Source organism: Ruditapes philippinarum, unplaced genomic scaffold (assembly GCF_026571515.1).
Source record: "Ruditapes philippinarum isolate M1 unplaced genomic scaffold, ASM2657151v2 ctg2757_1_1_1_1, whole genome shotgun sequence".
Lineage (NCBI taxonomy): Eukaryota > Metazoa > Mollusca > Bivalvia > Venerida > Veneridae > Ruditapes > Ruditapes philippinarum.
Window position 1 is genome coordinate 94,352 of NW_026865709.1, and position 16,104 is coordinate 110,455.

The 16,104-nt window shown below is 32.4% G+C and overlaps 1 protein-coding gene across 1 annotated transcript; it reads right to left on the reverse strand.

Moving 5' to 3' along the window:
• Nucleotides 1-3,511: 3,511 nt before the first annotated feature.
• On the reverse strand, nucleotides 3,512-10,482 carry LOC132730049 (uncharacterized). The gene is made up of 8 exons (XM_060715897.1): nucleotides 10,355-10,482; nucleotides 9,891-10,066; nucleotides 7,886-8,712; nucleotides 7,503-7,695; nucleotides 7,152-7,232; nucleotides 6,134-6,223; nucleotides 5,879-5,983; nucleotides 3,512-5,523 (listed from the first exon to the last, which is right to left on the reverse strand). Exons 2-8 carry the CDS (start codon nucleotides 10,050-10,052, stop codon nucleotides 4,456-4,458), a joined length of 2,526 nt encoding a protein of 841 aa, XP_060571880.1. The 5' UTR covers nucleotides 10,053-10,066; nucleotides 10,355-10,482; the 3' UTR covers nucleotides 3,512-4,455.
• Nucleotides 10,483-16,104: the final 5,622 nt, after the last annotated feature.

Genomic DNA, 16,104 nt, shown 5'->3' on the forward strand with positions numbered 1-16,104 from the left:
CTGTTTATCAAGAATATCTAAATGTATTGAAATACTGAAATCTTGAAAATAAGATAATTGTTATTGCGACATTAACATTTTAATCATCGATACCACAAAATAGGGATATTTTGTAATTAAGATAATCGTCTCTATTTTACTTTGATCAGATCATTTACATTATAAAATTTTAGCTATTTACTGAATGTAAACTTCACGAAGCGACATATAAACTAAGCGATATAATTAGTATAGTCTAGGGGAGACAATCCTTTTTAAAACAATAAATAAGTTCGTTCCCGCAACGGACATCCTTCGTTCATTCTCGATAGTAGAGACAGATAACACAAAAGATGATAACAGATGTTATTTCGAATAAAAAGAAGTTAGTATTTGAATAAAAAGAAAAATGCTACAGACCTTCTCTTGCTTAGTTATCAAAATATTTTGAATTATACTGAGATTTTCTGCATCAGGAAACGATAAAGAGGAAAGCAATTGCTGTTGTTTCATCGGACACTTTCATTACACTTTTCTTAAAGCGTGTTATTTATCGTTTATTTCTTTTGTTGTTGTTTTTTTTGCGTGCCGAAGTCAATGTTTAACATTGCTAATAATAACATAATGTCCCTTAATCATGTTTTTATTGAATGTTGGATTTAAAATCAAACTGGGTCGTCAGTAACAACCGTCCTCTTTAATGAGAAACGGACAATGTTTCGACGCGTAAATATCCTTAAACTTTTACCAACGGACAACGTTTGTGTAGAAAAAATAACGAATGGGAATTGAAAGGCATTATTTGTCCAAACTTCTGTCTGTCAGTCTATCCGGTCATCTGTGTGTTATATGTAACTTAACGGTTGAATTATTCATGTAACATTTAATGATTTCTTTATACACTTAAATCTGTAAATAAGTTTGTAAGATTTCAACATTAATTGTGTTATTATTGCCCTTTTGATGAACAAGAAATATTTTTTCTAAAATATGGTTTATACCAATTTTTACATAGTTGTATTCGATAGGCCTTAAAATGGAAATATTAAAGTTTATAAATTAAAATAATGTAACTAAATACATAACAGTCGTACTGTATGAATAAAATGCTTTGTACAAACGATAAAGTAAGGCTTCAGTAAAAGAAATAATAATAAAAATGAAAAAAAATGAAAACTAGCTCATACATATAACTTGATAAGGTATGTTTACAGGTAAATGGTCATATAAACACAAAAAGGTCATTAAATAATTGTTTAAACCATGGCTTTAGTTAGGCCGTGGTCAAAAATAGTGGTGGCACGAACATTATTGGGTGTCTTTTTTTAGCTATACACCGTGAAATATTACTTTGATAACTTAGAAATGACCATTACGTCAGCATGACTTCAAGCTTAAATATTTCATGAAAACAAATCTTGAGAAAAGGTACTAAGAAATGTAAAAAGACTTAAGATTCAGGTTATAATTAATAATCAAGTTATGTGCGATTAATGACTGATTTTTGCAATATTTATCTCTATATTTCTACAGCAGTAACGGCTATTTTGTTTATTTTGACCCTTTTTGTACTTTACGTGAAATATAAGCATTGTTTGCAATATGGAAATAATATATTTGTTCGCTTCACTATATTTTTCGGTTAAATACATTTATAAAATTTTCATGCAAATAAGCATGAATCAAGAGGTGTGCTGCTTTAATTTAAAAGAATATTAATTTCATATTAATAACATTCACAGTTACCTTATTTAAAATTTTCGAGACAATGCATATCCTGTCTGTTGTTATATGTATAGATTTCTTTATCTTTTCTAAGTTTTATCAATCTTTAAAAGTATTTCATTTTTTTTTATTTTTCTAAAGCTCCACTGTCCCGGTAATGGCCACAGTATCGCTACGGTGTCTTTAACCGGTGAACCGTGGTGTTCCGTGGTGAAAAATCAAATTGCGTTTACATATCCCGACAGAGCCCAGATGTATGCCCGGTTGAGTACACGATATAGCACCGTACATATACCGTTAGGGCCGATGCTAACCCGGTGTATTCTCGGTTAATCCCGGTGGAGACCCGACTAGACACGGTTTCATCACAGTCCAACCCGGCCATCGCCGATTTCACCACAATTAAGCTACGGGTGATGCCGGTACGGTCCCGGTGACGCCCCGGTAATTCGCCGATGCTTCCCGATTCAAGTTTATGAGAATAAAACTGCTTGGCCACGTTGACATCAATCATTTGATAAAAATACAGCAGATATGCCACCCAAAGGATAGGGGGAAAAGTTGGGAAACTGAGCTTACAATACAACGCCTACAGAAGTTGAGATACCTTTGGAAACGACTCAGGGAAGGACAGTAAGGAAAGCTCGCCTCAGAATAAATTGAAGAGAATGACCCTTCTTCGTCTTCGTTTAACAGAATGATCCAAAGAAGCGCTTCAAGTGTATATATACCTGTTCTTTAAATTGCCTGTTATCGGCACGAGGCCGTGACACCACCGTCTATCACCGTTGTATAACCGTGAATTGCCGGCAATATCCGGGACATTACCAATAACCGCAATGTACCCTGGCTCTACCGTAGCTCTACCTGTTTTATCTTGGCAACATCGTGTCATCACCGGGGCTCTGCCGTGTTTTGACATTGATTAACACGCATCCCGGTTTACTACGGTTTGTCATGGTACGGATGCGGTATAGATACGGTGGTTCCTGGTACCAAACCGATACAACACTGTTCTGTGTTTCCTCCCCGGTGAGTGCCGGTGAGCCCCGGTTGTTTCCAACATTTTAATACAACCGTGGCGATCTCCCGGTTTGTCCCGGTTAACCAAGGTTTGTCCCGGTACTTCACGGAATCGCTACGGTCCTACGCCGGTTAAGCACGGTGATACCGGTGGACTAAACCGTGGCAAACCGGGACGCCAAACCAGGACAGTGTAAATGGGGCTTAAATAGGGGGCATCGGATTTCTTATCTAGGGGATCCTTGGGCGAGGGAACATTTCAACATGACCATTGATCTCGGAAATATAATCTAATGATAAATTACAAATAAATTTTGGAAACTATTTATCTTTTCTCAACGTTGATCGTCTCCCCTGAATACAATATGTTAAACCTATCGTGTTTCAATGAATATGATATCTTCGGGAGACAAATACTGTAAACAATATTTTTAATTTAGTAAAAACCACATTGATTTACCTAGGTAGTAAATGTAAATTATCGTGTGTGTTTCAAAATGGACTAAGAACGACATAAAATTACAATAATAACTAATGTCTGAACCAATAAATATAATTGGTATTGAATAGTCCCATGCGTTATTGATTGATGAGATGATGACAAAAACTTCATTTATCTTCGTTTTCCTTTACATTGTTTGCGTAGGGTAAAATATTTCAAGTGTTTCATTAAAGTCATGCTTATGCCAGACGTAACAATTAAAATTGTATTTCAGTTTTATAAGATTTTCAGTGTAACGAAACTCCACAAAAACGAATTATTAATTATAAACTTCTATTTTCAATTAAGTTTAATTCTGACTATAGTTTTGAAAACAAGACATGACAAAAAGATGCAAATAAATCAAATAAAATGATTTTATACGTTACTATCAACCTATAATATAAGTATATAACAATGTAAGTTGTTGTTGTTTCTTCTGTGCACATCCTTGTAGAAAAGCCCGTATTATAATGCAAATGGGTTTGTTGTTTGTTTAGTCTTTTCACAGAGAATGTGTTATAACACAATAATATTGCATCTGCGTTAACACTATATGATACCAGTATTATGTTGCTTATAGCATAGCAAATACTAGAGTGTAGCGAGATTTTTTATTTGATTTTTGAGATATTTATTTCAAAAAATTGTGAGTAAAACAAAAAAGACAAAACAGATAACGAAAATATTGAAAATCCTTCAAAACATGCAATTAATTAGCTTTTTTTTTCACATATAAATACATTAATTTAAGGTCAAAATATTGGCTTGTCAATTTTTTTCAATCAACAATTAATATTTGATTACAGTGTTGTGTTGTATGCTTCATATCGATAAATAAGCTCTTAAGGACCTGAAAAAGTAATTAATTGCTTTAATTCCATTTCTCAAATCTTTTTATTGTTGTTCTGTTACAGTTTCCAAAACGGTTTTTACTGGTTATATCCATCGTTTGCCTTTTTGACATTTAGTAAAGTTATAGATATTACATACTTTGTTTGAAGAGTGGGTGCATTTTGTTGATGGCTGCTACATTTATGACAAATAATTTGACTTTCAACACTTCTTTTTCAAATGAAATGCTCTAAATCAATCATATTATAATATTATAAAACAGAAATTTGCCATTTCTTCAAAAGTAAGATAGTAAAGGCTTAATTTGCCCCAAACCCTTTAATATCTTTGTTATTAATAAGACGTAAAGTTAATGGACACATTAGCCTCTATATCTTAATAGATACATTATATTACCATCCGTAAAAGTTTTGTGTATGATCCTTTCGTAAACATCTTAAATATGCTGCGTTACCGAGGACATCTCTAGCACCAGTATGATCATGGTGGTCAATATAGCGATAATAAAGTCTCATCTCTTCTGGAGTAGGATCTCTCTCATATCCACATGATGGCGTCCAAACATTTGTTGTTCCTCTTCTTGTTGTTGCTTTTGTTTTAATAACTGCCATTGGATATGCAGTCTTCGTCTCTTCAGTGATGTTAAACGCATGCAAAGGTTGTGTCTTCATTCTGTCCTTCGAGATATAATAGTGTCTGTCGCTGATGTCTAATTGTTCTTGAATATAAGGATTTTTACTCCTGATGATCTCTTTATGTGACAGAGTATCCCTGTTTTCATCATCTAAATCATATTTCCTGTCATATTCTATATCAGATTTACCAGCCTGGTATGTTATTGTATCTTTTACGCTAACTCTAACTCTATTTGAGCTGTCTGCTATTTTGGTTTCTGTACTTAAACTTCTCTTTTCGAGGTTAAGTTCCTTTTGTAAGACGTCGTCATCTCTTTCATATAATACAGATGTATCGGACAATCTCCAGTTATCTGTTCTTCTCGGATGCTCTTTTTTGTCTAAAAGGAAATCATTTCTTTCTCTCAGATATGAATCGTTCGGGTTGAGCAAAGACCTTTCGTTGGGTTGATCTCTCAACGGGATGTTGTTATTTGTGTATTGATCGAATCGTTCTACTTTATCTCTTCCATGTGAGCCAGATGTATTTTTTCCAGACATTTGATAAGAACTATCCCGATCGGTCGGTTCAATGTCGGTATTAACATGTTGCTCTATGTCAATCTCCGTGTTGAATCTCAGACTTTCCGGTTGTCTGCTCACACATTTATCATCCGCTTCAGCAACGCCCTTTGCAAAAATTGAGCCATTTGAGGTATATTGCAAAGCAGGCCATACCACATACTTTATATATGGTCCAGAATTGTTATAAGGGTTGTAAATGTCTAAATCGAATTCATCTCCATCCTGTGTTAAAGGCCTGAATTCTAACGGATCATCTTGGATCTAAAAATGTTTTAAATAATTTACTTTTTGAATATTTTAACCATGTTAAACACGTTAAAAGGCGAGCAACTTAATGGTTTTATTACTATTTTAATCAAATACAATATACTTAAAATTATATTGTGGATTATATAAGAAATATGATAGCGTGTGAATATTAAACATAGTATTAGACTTAAAGATAGATTATTTTTGATTAATTATAGTGATTGATTTGACATAGTTTACATCAATCATTTAATAATTTGTTAATTGTGGGTTTCTCATGACCTCATCATTAAAAACATTTCTCTGATAAATATTTGATCAGTGAAGATTATTTCTTTGTAATAGCATTGTATTTTTGAACACTTACAGCAAGAAGCCAGCAAAACTCAAAGCATTCTTTTATAAATGGTTCAATTTTGACATCATAATCAGCTGGGTGTCTTGGTTTCTTCCGGAAACTTGCCGGATACAGCTGAAATGAAATAATAACGTAAAGTTATCTGTGTGTATTACCTCCTTTTACACATCACTTTCTACAATCGAATATTTTAAAAAATGGAATGTAAATGTTTATTCCTTTCATCTGTTACAAATTTATGAAAATGTTTAAAATCATATTTACCTCAAATAGATGTGTATCTGCTTCTGGTGATACTTCTCTCATGCAGTATTTCAAATGTTTGGTAACATTTCCTGAGATATCTCCGTCTTTCTAGCAATAAGTGTATGCAATGAAAATTAGTTAATTAATTGTCTATCGACCAGGACACATGATATATATTCTTAACCAAAAATTATACCTTTCGCTAAATCTGATGTAAGATATTTTTCACGATTTAATACATTTGTCTGAAATTTCAGGGTTTTTTTCTGTAAACGAACGTCAACTGAATCTGTCCAGTTCGACATATTGGACAGAAAATATCAGTTTGATTGTTTGATTTGAATAAGAATAAGAATGATTCCAAACATGATAATCTGACAATAATCGGTAGCATGACCGCCTTGTGGAATGCTTACTGTCGCATTGAGAGAACATGCTTATCAATGTCAGTCTGTTTGATGATTTTCCATTCTTCATCTTCATCTTAACACAATGCAAACCTTGACTTATCAGTAAAAAGAATGTTTTGTCAATGCTATGTGTTCAAGAGCCCGCTACTTTTTTGTAAATCGTCAACAAGTCTCCAGCATGTCTGTGGCCCTTTAGCGTAAATTGTCCGAAATTCTTGGCATTGGAATTTCTGATTTCTTAATATATTTGATTATCTTACAATAGGTTTACGACTATATCAATAAAATGGTATATACACCTATCTACCACGTGGACCGGATGTGCCCTTTTCTTCGGTTTTCAAAATTACTACATGTGCATATGTGTTTACATCATAAAGGTAACATTTTGTACGAGCTATACGGAAGTTTCTTTTTTTTCTTTAGTATATAACCATAATCACAAGCATACTCATGTTTCTTGAGGCATACTTTTAAACATTTTTGCCATCTCTAACCCTTTAAAATTTTGTTTATAAAATATTTTCTTGAACATATTACTTTGCATATATGTATGCTTCATTGAATAAAAACACGGTTACCTATAATTTTATAAAGAAGATTTTTAAAAAACAATGTAAACTTACATGTTCAGAAGAAAATGTCAAGATCTTGAAAATATCTTTTATTTGGTCATTTGCGTTCCTCTTGCAGAAGTCCATTATATCCTGGCAATTGATAAAGCAGAAAAAAGCAGTATGTAAGTTTATATGTGAATCGATCAGATGACAATGGTAATATACCCGAAGATTCCAATACAATGGCGAAGCTTTGTCGTCACATACATTGTAATATCTATTATGTAAATGTTTAACATTTCTTTTTAATAACATACCCTTTTCGTTTTAATGAAAAAACTGTACCAATACATAACTATTACTAACGTTATTTAAATATCACAACTATTTACAAATTATATATTGTCAACACATGTTTACCAGAAGTATCTCCAACAACGCTGCTACTGTTTCAATATCGCTGTCAAAATCGTGTTTAATCCTCTCATAAATATTGTGCCATTGATTGTTGTACAGTTGCTGGTATCTATCTGCCAGATTGAACGGTAATTCTGTTTCGCAAACATTTCTTGCAGACTCAACGTCATCTTCAGTTTTTCCTGTAGGTCTGCTTCTAAAAGAGGGATACATACAGTTGTTATTTAAATACAGAGCTTTTTACATCTATTAACATACAAGCTGCTGTTGTTTATATGTCCCTTAATAATATTCATTCAAAATCATAAGGGAAATCTTTTAACATATTACATAACTCAAACATAAACCTTTCTTGTTTTTCGTGTAATTCGAAAAAAAGAACTCACATTACTTTCGCATCTTCAAGGTCTGCGTCAGATTCACCAGCACGATCATCGTTCGTGTGTTTTGCTTTATCGTCATGTTCATCAAATGGTTCTCCTGATTGTACAGTGTGGTATTCTTTAATAGTTTTATGGCGTTTTATTTTAAAATTCCTTGTATCCTCCCCATCATAATCATCATAATTTCCCTGATCATCTGTATAATGTGCACTATTTCCTTTATCATCGTTAAATGAATGATGACCCTCTAGTCCGTCTGCATCAATTTTGCCCGTTAGTTCATCAAATGTACTGTTACTTTCATTTATTGCCGTGTTATCTAATTTACTCATTTCGCTTTTAACATTGATGCTACCCGACGGTATAAGATCTCCTGTAAGCTCAGGTACGTTGCTTTGATCTTTATTTTCTGTGCATAATTCTCCTGACACAGTCTCTGTTTGATTATCTTTTCTTTGGTCACAACTGTTTAAATCTAGTTCTTTTGCTATTTTTTGTACTTCTTGTTCTGCGGTCTGAACTTTAAGCTTTTGTTCCTTAATAATCTCATCATATCTTTTTTCAGTATCTGACAACTTATTTTTCCATTCCCGGATGTCACAGTCGTATTTATTCTTTAGCATTTCAATGTCCCTTTGAAGTTTTTGAACATCTTGTTCGTATGATATCATTTGTTTTCTGTCATCAATTAGTCTTGCAACGTCCCGTCTTAAATTATTCCTTTCATTGCGATACCGCTTACAAGTAGATTCTGAGTCAGCTAAGCGTCTTTCCAGGTCTGTTACCTTCTTTCTTGATTCTTCTAATTCATATTTTGCTTTTTCTGCAATCTATTCAGATGTAGATCTATGTAATTACCGTATTATAACTATCTCTTAATCTGTCAAATTTAAACGTTACTATAAAATGTTGTTTTGCATTTTTGCTGACATACAGCTGATTAAATGAAGTTTCCGTGGTAAAAACATTTATAAACCTACTGTCTGTAAAACATATTTTGATATTTGAAAAGCATTTGTCATACCAGCGAACTAAATTCAAGACATAATACATAATGTATGTTTTTGTCAGATACAATGAAGCTCATCATTTTCAATTTTTATATAAACATGTCTTAACACGTAGATAACATAATTAAAACGTTTAAAACTCGCCTTACTATCATATAACTCTTTTATGGTCAGACTGATATTAAGGTATGACCCCCATGCATTTCCTTCTCTTTAAAAAGTATTCAAATAGGCTAGAATAACTGAAAAGCTGTATTTAATCTGAAGGCGTGGATTAAAACTCCAGAAGGGTCAAGCTTAATTTTTTCCTTTCTTCTTTTAGCATTATTTATGTATCTCTCAGACCCCTCTTGGAAAATGTTTAGTTCTAATTATATAGAATGCAATTATTATAGGTATTAATTGGCTTAACTGCTAAATTAAATAACAAAAAATATGGTACCTGACAATTTCAAAGTCTAATGAAATCAACAGTACACTGTGAATTTATACAATGAATAATATTTGACAAGTCCAGCCAACATACAAATGCAAATTTAGGCAAACTTTGAAAACAGTCCCCTTTTTGGTAAATATCAAGGATATTTTGAAAAAGGCTCTCTAAGTAGGAAAATGGTAAAACAAGTGTTTAACATTGGTGGGATAGGGTATATATTATAAAAAGAAACAATCATTTTCTTATGTGAGTTATAAGGTAAATGTTTTTTTTTTCAACAATTATCAGAGGGAAAACATTTTTTATGATGATGACTTTATAAATTATTTAGAGTTTCCTTATTTCTGAAATAGGAACCTTCTAATAGCCAAGCTAGTTCAGTAAACAATGTCTATATCTCGTAAATCGTACAGTAAATTTTGTTTAACCTTAACCCTAGATGTCCTTTGAGGCATATAACTGACCTTTGTTGTCAATTTTACAGTTACTTATAGTGACGATTAGGGGGTCATACCTTCATCGAAGGAAATGCAATGACTTTAGAAATTATCTTGATATGTACCTTCTTATCTTCTTTGTAGTTCTCACATATTTTCATTGTATCTTGAAGTTCGTTATTGATGTTTGCCAGCTTAACTCTTAAGTGTTCCGTTGCATCTGGCGAATCACTTTGAGTCTCAATTTTATCATCTCCGGTCACTGTGTCGTTTTTAGTCCCCGACATTTTATAAAATCTTGCTAAAATTATTCAATTATAAACTTTGTCATTTTCCATAGCCAAACATGATACAAAAACCAATAACTTAACAATCATGCAAAGTAAAGTTTATGAGTTTAAAAACAAAATTTCTTTTTCAATTTTATCCCACGAAACGAAGTCAAATAAAGAATAGAGACCAAACACATAAAAATATACAATGTATATTTTATTTTTCCGATAATCTTCATATTAAAGAATCTATTCTTTTATCAAATATTAATCTTTATATACGTTATATATATTTACGTAATATAATTTTTACATACCTAGTAATATTTTATTAACGATTTCCAACAAGCAAGTAAATGCAAACAATGTTAAACAGTTTTAACGAGTTAATTATTTGAAGAGTCCTTCGTGTCATGTCTTTTATTCGTTTTTATTTTTAATGTACATGTATAGATTTGAGAACATTTGTATTAATCAAACTTCGATCAATCGATCTTCATGTGCACACTTGAATATTTATTGAATAAAATGTATTTGAACGTACAGAATTTCAAAGAGACGGTTCATGCTATATAGGTTTTTTCTTATTTTTAGCTTTTAAAATAACCGATAATTTGAGGTAAATACACACGTGTGTATCTATAAAACTATCTAAGGATAGCGACAGACAATCAGAGTTTAAATTTTAACAACAAACGCATTGAACTTTAACGGAAATTACATTGATTGTGCAACCAAGACATTGAACTTTTTATACCGTATTAACTTAAGCCAGATCGTATTCAACAAGTCAACTTCACAGAGATTTAAGTGTTTTAAATGATACCTACACATGTTTAAATAATAACCAATTATCATTTATATACTTATAAATGAAATATTGAGAACTATTAATGAAATAAAATTCGTATTTTCATTTTCCCTGTGAAAATGAATTATTGACTGCAGTGAAACATATCTTCCGTATTTTCCCTGGTGTCTTACAGGGCTATTTTATTCAAAATCTGCCAGTACACAAAATGTAAGAGAGTATTTTCAAATTCTAATGTCAAAAAAGAGAAAAATGTGATTTATTTTTGTATTAGAAACTTGATTATTATATTTTACAATTAAATTTAAGGATGAGAAATTTGCGTACAGAAGGTATTTTGTAAAAAAATATTAAGTTGATCAACTAAACTTAAAGGAAAGATCAATTGTATATCTTAATATTAATTTTAAATCTTTTTACAATAAAAGGTTAGTAAGATGATGATGTAGGAAATTTGACCAAAATATACTACAAGTGTTTTAATTGGAATGCGGAAATAGTTTTAATATCAGCAGCATATTATCCTATATCTAATAAAACATTATTTAAATGTTTAATACTTCAAAGTACAACAGTGCTGATATACTGAATGCCGTTAGGGCCATCGCCTATGAATTGTTTGATCTGAAACTCGATACTCGACAGTACGATGATGAAAACGCAAAATCACGAAACTACGATGGTGAAAACGCGACAGTACGATGATGAAAACACGACAGAACGATAACGAAAACGCGATAATACGACAGTACGATGATGATAATACGATAAACTATCGTGTTTTTTAATCATCGTACTTTCGCGTTTTCACCATTGCAATATCATGATTTCGCGTTTTCATCATCGTACTATCGTATTTTCACCATCGTACTATCGCTTTTTCATCATCGTACTGTCGTGTTTTCATCATCGTACTATCGCGTTTTCAACATCGTACTGGCGTTTTTTCATCATCGTACTAACGCGTTTTCATCATCGTACTATCACGTTTTCATCATCGAACTATCGCGTTTTCATCATCGTACTATCGCGTTTTCATCATCGTACTGTCGTGTTTTCATCATCGTACTATCGCGTTTTCAACATCGTACTCTCGTGTTTTCATCATCGTACTATCGCGTTTTCATCATCGTACTATCGCGTTTTCATCATTGTACTTTCGCGTTTACACCATCGTACTTTCGCGTTTTCATCATCGTACTATCGCGTTTTCATCATCGTACTATCGCGTTTTCATCATCGTACTATCGCGTTTTCATCATCGTACTATCGCGTTTTCATCATCGTACTATCGCGTTTTCATCATCGTACTATCGCGTTTTCATCATCGTACTATCGCGTTTTCACCATCGTACTATCGCGTTTTCATCATCGTACTTTCGCGTTTTCATCGTAGTTTCGTGATTTCGCGTTTTCACAATCGTACTATCGACTATCGCGTTTAAATTCAACACATTCATAGGCGATGGCCCTAACGGCATTCCGTACTGATAAGGTAGAAATTTCCTTCTGTTTGTTATACTATATTATTTGTTTGTTTGTAGTGAATATAGCATAAATATAGTAAACAAGTTAGCAGCAAATTTTAAACTATTTTCCACAACGCAAATTTCGTAATGGCATTTTTCTTGCACATTGATAAAAAAACTAGTAAGTCAGACTATGGAACGCCATAGCTGCATCATTTTGTTTTATTTCGTTTTATTTTTCTCTAAAAGCGTCTTATTATGTATAATAGAAGTGTTGGCTTGCCAACATTTTATGGGAACCTGTTGTAACGAAGTCTTATTAGGTCAAATATTCATTTTATCTTGTCAAAACGTAGTGCTGAATTGTCTAAACACTGTCTTATTATTTCAAAACGTCATGTTATCATGTGTAAATCTGGTGTTAACATGCCGAATGGAAGTCTTAATATGTATAACATGCACGCCATTTTTTCGAATAAAGATTTCATTATGTTTGAACAAAGACTTGTTTAAATGTTGTGTTGAATTGCCTTGAAATTGTCTTATCATGTGAAACAGTAATGTTATCTTGTCGGAAGTTGGTGTCATCTTGTCCAAATGTGATCCTGGTATGTTATGACACTGTTGTATAATGTTATACTGTCGTTTTGTCTTGTCCAAATGTGATATTGACTTGTCTAAACACCGTCACATTTTGTCAGGCTGCGATGTCATTGTGTTCAAATTCGGTGTTATCTTGCTTAAAGAATGTCTTTTATGTCAAAATAGCATGCTGTCTTGTCCAACCGTTGTGGTAATTTGTCTAGAAAGTGTCTTATTATGTGAAACAGTAGTGTTATCTTGTCAGAACTTGGTGTCAACTTGTCAAACTCATGTCTTATTATGTTGGCTAGTAGTGATATCTTGTTCAACCGTTATATTGACCAGGCTGAGTGCTGTCCTGTTTTGTCAAAATGTTTTGTTGCTTTGTATGAGGTGGTGTTATTCTGTCTAACTGTGCCAAAACATCATGCTGTCTTGTCTGAAACTGTTGTTATCCTGTTAAAATATACTTATTATTTGAAATACTAATGTTGACTTGCCAATAAATTGTGTTTGTTTGTGTAAACGTTATTTTATTATGTCAAACAGTATTTTTGACTTGTCGAAAGATGGTATTGACATGTCTAAACACTGCCTTATTTTCTCAGATCGCCATGTTATTTTGTCCAAACTTTATGTTAACCGGCCTAAACACCGTCTTATTATGTGAAATAATGGTGGTATCTTTACCAATTATGGTTATGAACTGTTAAAACGCTATTTTAATTTGTCTAACTGTCATGCTATTATGTCCAAATGCAGATTCAACTTGTCTATCTCCATCTTATTATGTCAAATAGTCATATCATCTTGTCGAAACGTGGTGATGACTTGTTTAAAATTACTATCTTTTTGTCAAAGTGTGATTTTATTTTGTCAAGGTTCGGTGTTATTGTTACTAAACATTGTCCTTTTATGGCGAAGTATCTTTTTTTCCTTTTCAAAGGTGGTGTTTACTTGTGGAAACACAGTATCATTATGTTGACTTGCCAGTTTATGACGTTAACATGTCTAAATCCCGTCTCATTATGTCAGATTAATCGTGTTATCCTGTCCAGATGCGATGTTGTCAAAATTTAGTATCACGTGACCAGAGCCCGCGCGGAGCGATAAAAGATAGAGCAAAAACGATAACGGGACAGTTAAGGAAAATCAGACAGCGCTTTCTCAAGACAGAACTAAATTTGAAGAAATTTACACAATTATCAGACATAATAAGACTGTTTCTGTGTTTTACAAGAAAACGTCAAATTTCGACAATATAACACTTCTGTTTTACATTATAAGAAAGAGTTTAGACAAGTCATTACCACATTTCGACAAGATACAGCAATTTTTTGACTTTATAAGACTGAGTTTTAACCAGTCAAAACTGCTTTTTGACAACATAGCATACAGTTTATCATAATAATGCATGATTTAGCCCAGTCAACACCCCATTTCGGCAAGATAATTCGAATATTTGATATAAAAAGACAATTCAGTAGTGTACGTTGGCAAATTAACACAGTTGTTTGACACAATAAGACAATGTTTAGGCATTTAAACACCGTATTTTGACAAAATAACATGGCAGTTTGATAAAATAAAGCTGTGCTTTTACAAGTCAACACCAAATTTCGACAAGAGAACACTACTGTTTCAAATGATCAGACAGTCTTTTGAAAAAACAGCTCCACAATTTGACCAAATAGCGCGACTAGTTGACATAATATGACACATTTCAGACAAGCCAAAACGACATTTTTGACATGATAACACTACTGTTTGAAATAATTAAACAATGTTAACACAAGTCAACATCACATTTTAAAGAGATAAGACTACTGTTAGATGTAATAAGGCAATGTTTAGACCAAGTCGACAAATTACAATGCTTATATTTGACATAATAAGACGCTTTCTGAGAAAGATAAAAAAAAATGTAAAATAAAACACGAGGCAGCTATGGCGTTCCATATCAGACAATATCAATAATGGCGCCAAATGATTCTACATTTATGACGTTCCCGTGACGTTTCAATAAAACCAGTTATATGTTATATTTATGTTGAGTGAATATGATATATATCTGAGTGATAAGTCAGTGAAGCATTGGAACACAAAAGCAAGTTAACAAATATGACATATGACGTAGTTCATTTAGTGGATTTGCAAACAAAGAATAATTCATTTTTATAGTCATCTGTTAACTATTTCAGTGAAATTATATACAATGTCATAGAGAACAAAACGTAAAACCTACTTTTATGCAAATTTATGAAATCAGACAAAAATTATGCATAAGACGAGAAAGACTCGACTGCGTTATATTGCTTATAGTTAGTGACATACAGTGAGTGATATTGATTTTATATCATATTCAAAAGGTTAACATTAAATATAAACAATTGAAATATTTTGAAAAGCTCTGATATGTGTACTACAAGCTCTGATATATGTACTACACAGGTAACAATAAATGTATCATTTACCCAATATAATCTGTCCATATATCTTATGATGATATTTTTTATTATTACCCACTCACGTAATGTTAATTTCCCAAAAGCCTCTGGGAGTTATTATTACTGTTAAAGCAAGTGTACCACGTGACAAAGAATTTTGTACTGTTACATAGGTAACAGTATTTTAAACAGCATAAAATCTGGTCAGGTGGTCTATTTTCTAAATAAAATGAAATAAAATGGCCGCCACTTTTCTCTCGATTCATTCTTATTTTCGACGATACAGCCTAGGGCATCGCTAAAGTAACTATTACTCTCATAAAATTTAGTTCTTTGCACCCTAGCGTTCTTTTCGAGTATAAAATATCTTTTTGTTGAATAGTCAAAAAGTAAACATAAGTTTTCAACGGAAGTTATTGCAATGTGAATAATTTTTTGTCAAACTGGAACATGCAGGCGATTAAAGCATGCAACAAAGGATTATTTAACAATTTTAACCAGTGAAACGTTACAGATACAGTTGGTGGACAGACATCTGTATGATATCATCGTTATTTTGTAAACGCACTTTGTCAAAAACCATGCGAAGAATATTCTGGATGCAGAGCGTTCAGATTTCACAGATCATAACCTTACAAATGGGTTAGTGTTTTAATTTTTTTTTATTGTATGTTTATGACTGGTAGGTATCATCACTTGCTTAAAGAATAATAGAAAAACATCTTCTCAATTAGGCCTACAGTATACTTAAAACTTAC

Excerpts from the sequence above, each read along its gene's own strand:
- LOC132730049 (XM_060715897.1), bottom strand. The coding sequence starts at position 10,052 with ATGTCGGGGACTAAAAACGACACAGTGACCGGAGATGATAAAATTGAG. Across the intron at positions 5,984-6,133 it reads CAGATACACATCTATTTGAG|CTGTATCCGGCAAGTTTCCG; the intron begins GTAAATATGATT and ends ATTTCATTTCAG. Across the intron at positions 5,524-5,878 it reads AGTTTTGCTGGCTTCTTGCT|ATCCAAGATGATCCGTTAGA; the intron begins GTAAGTGTTCAA and ends AAACATTTTTAG.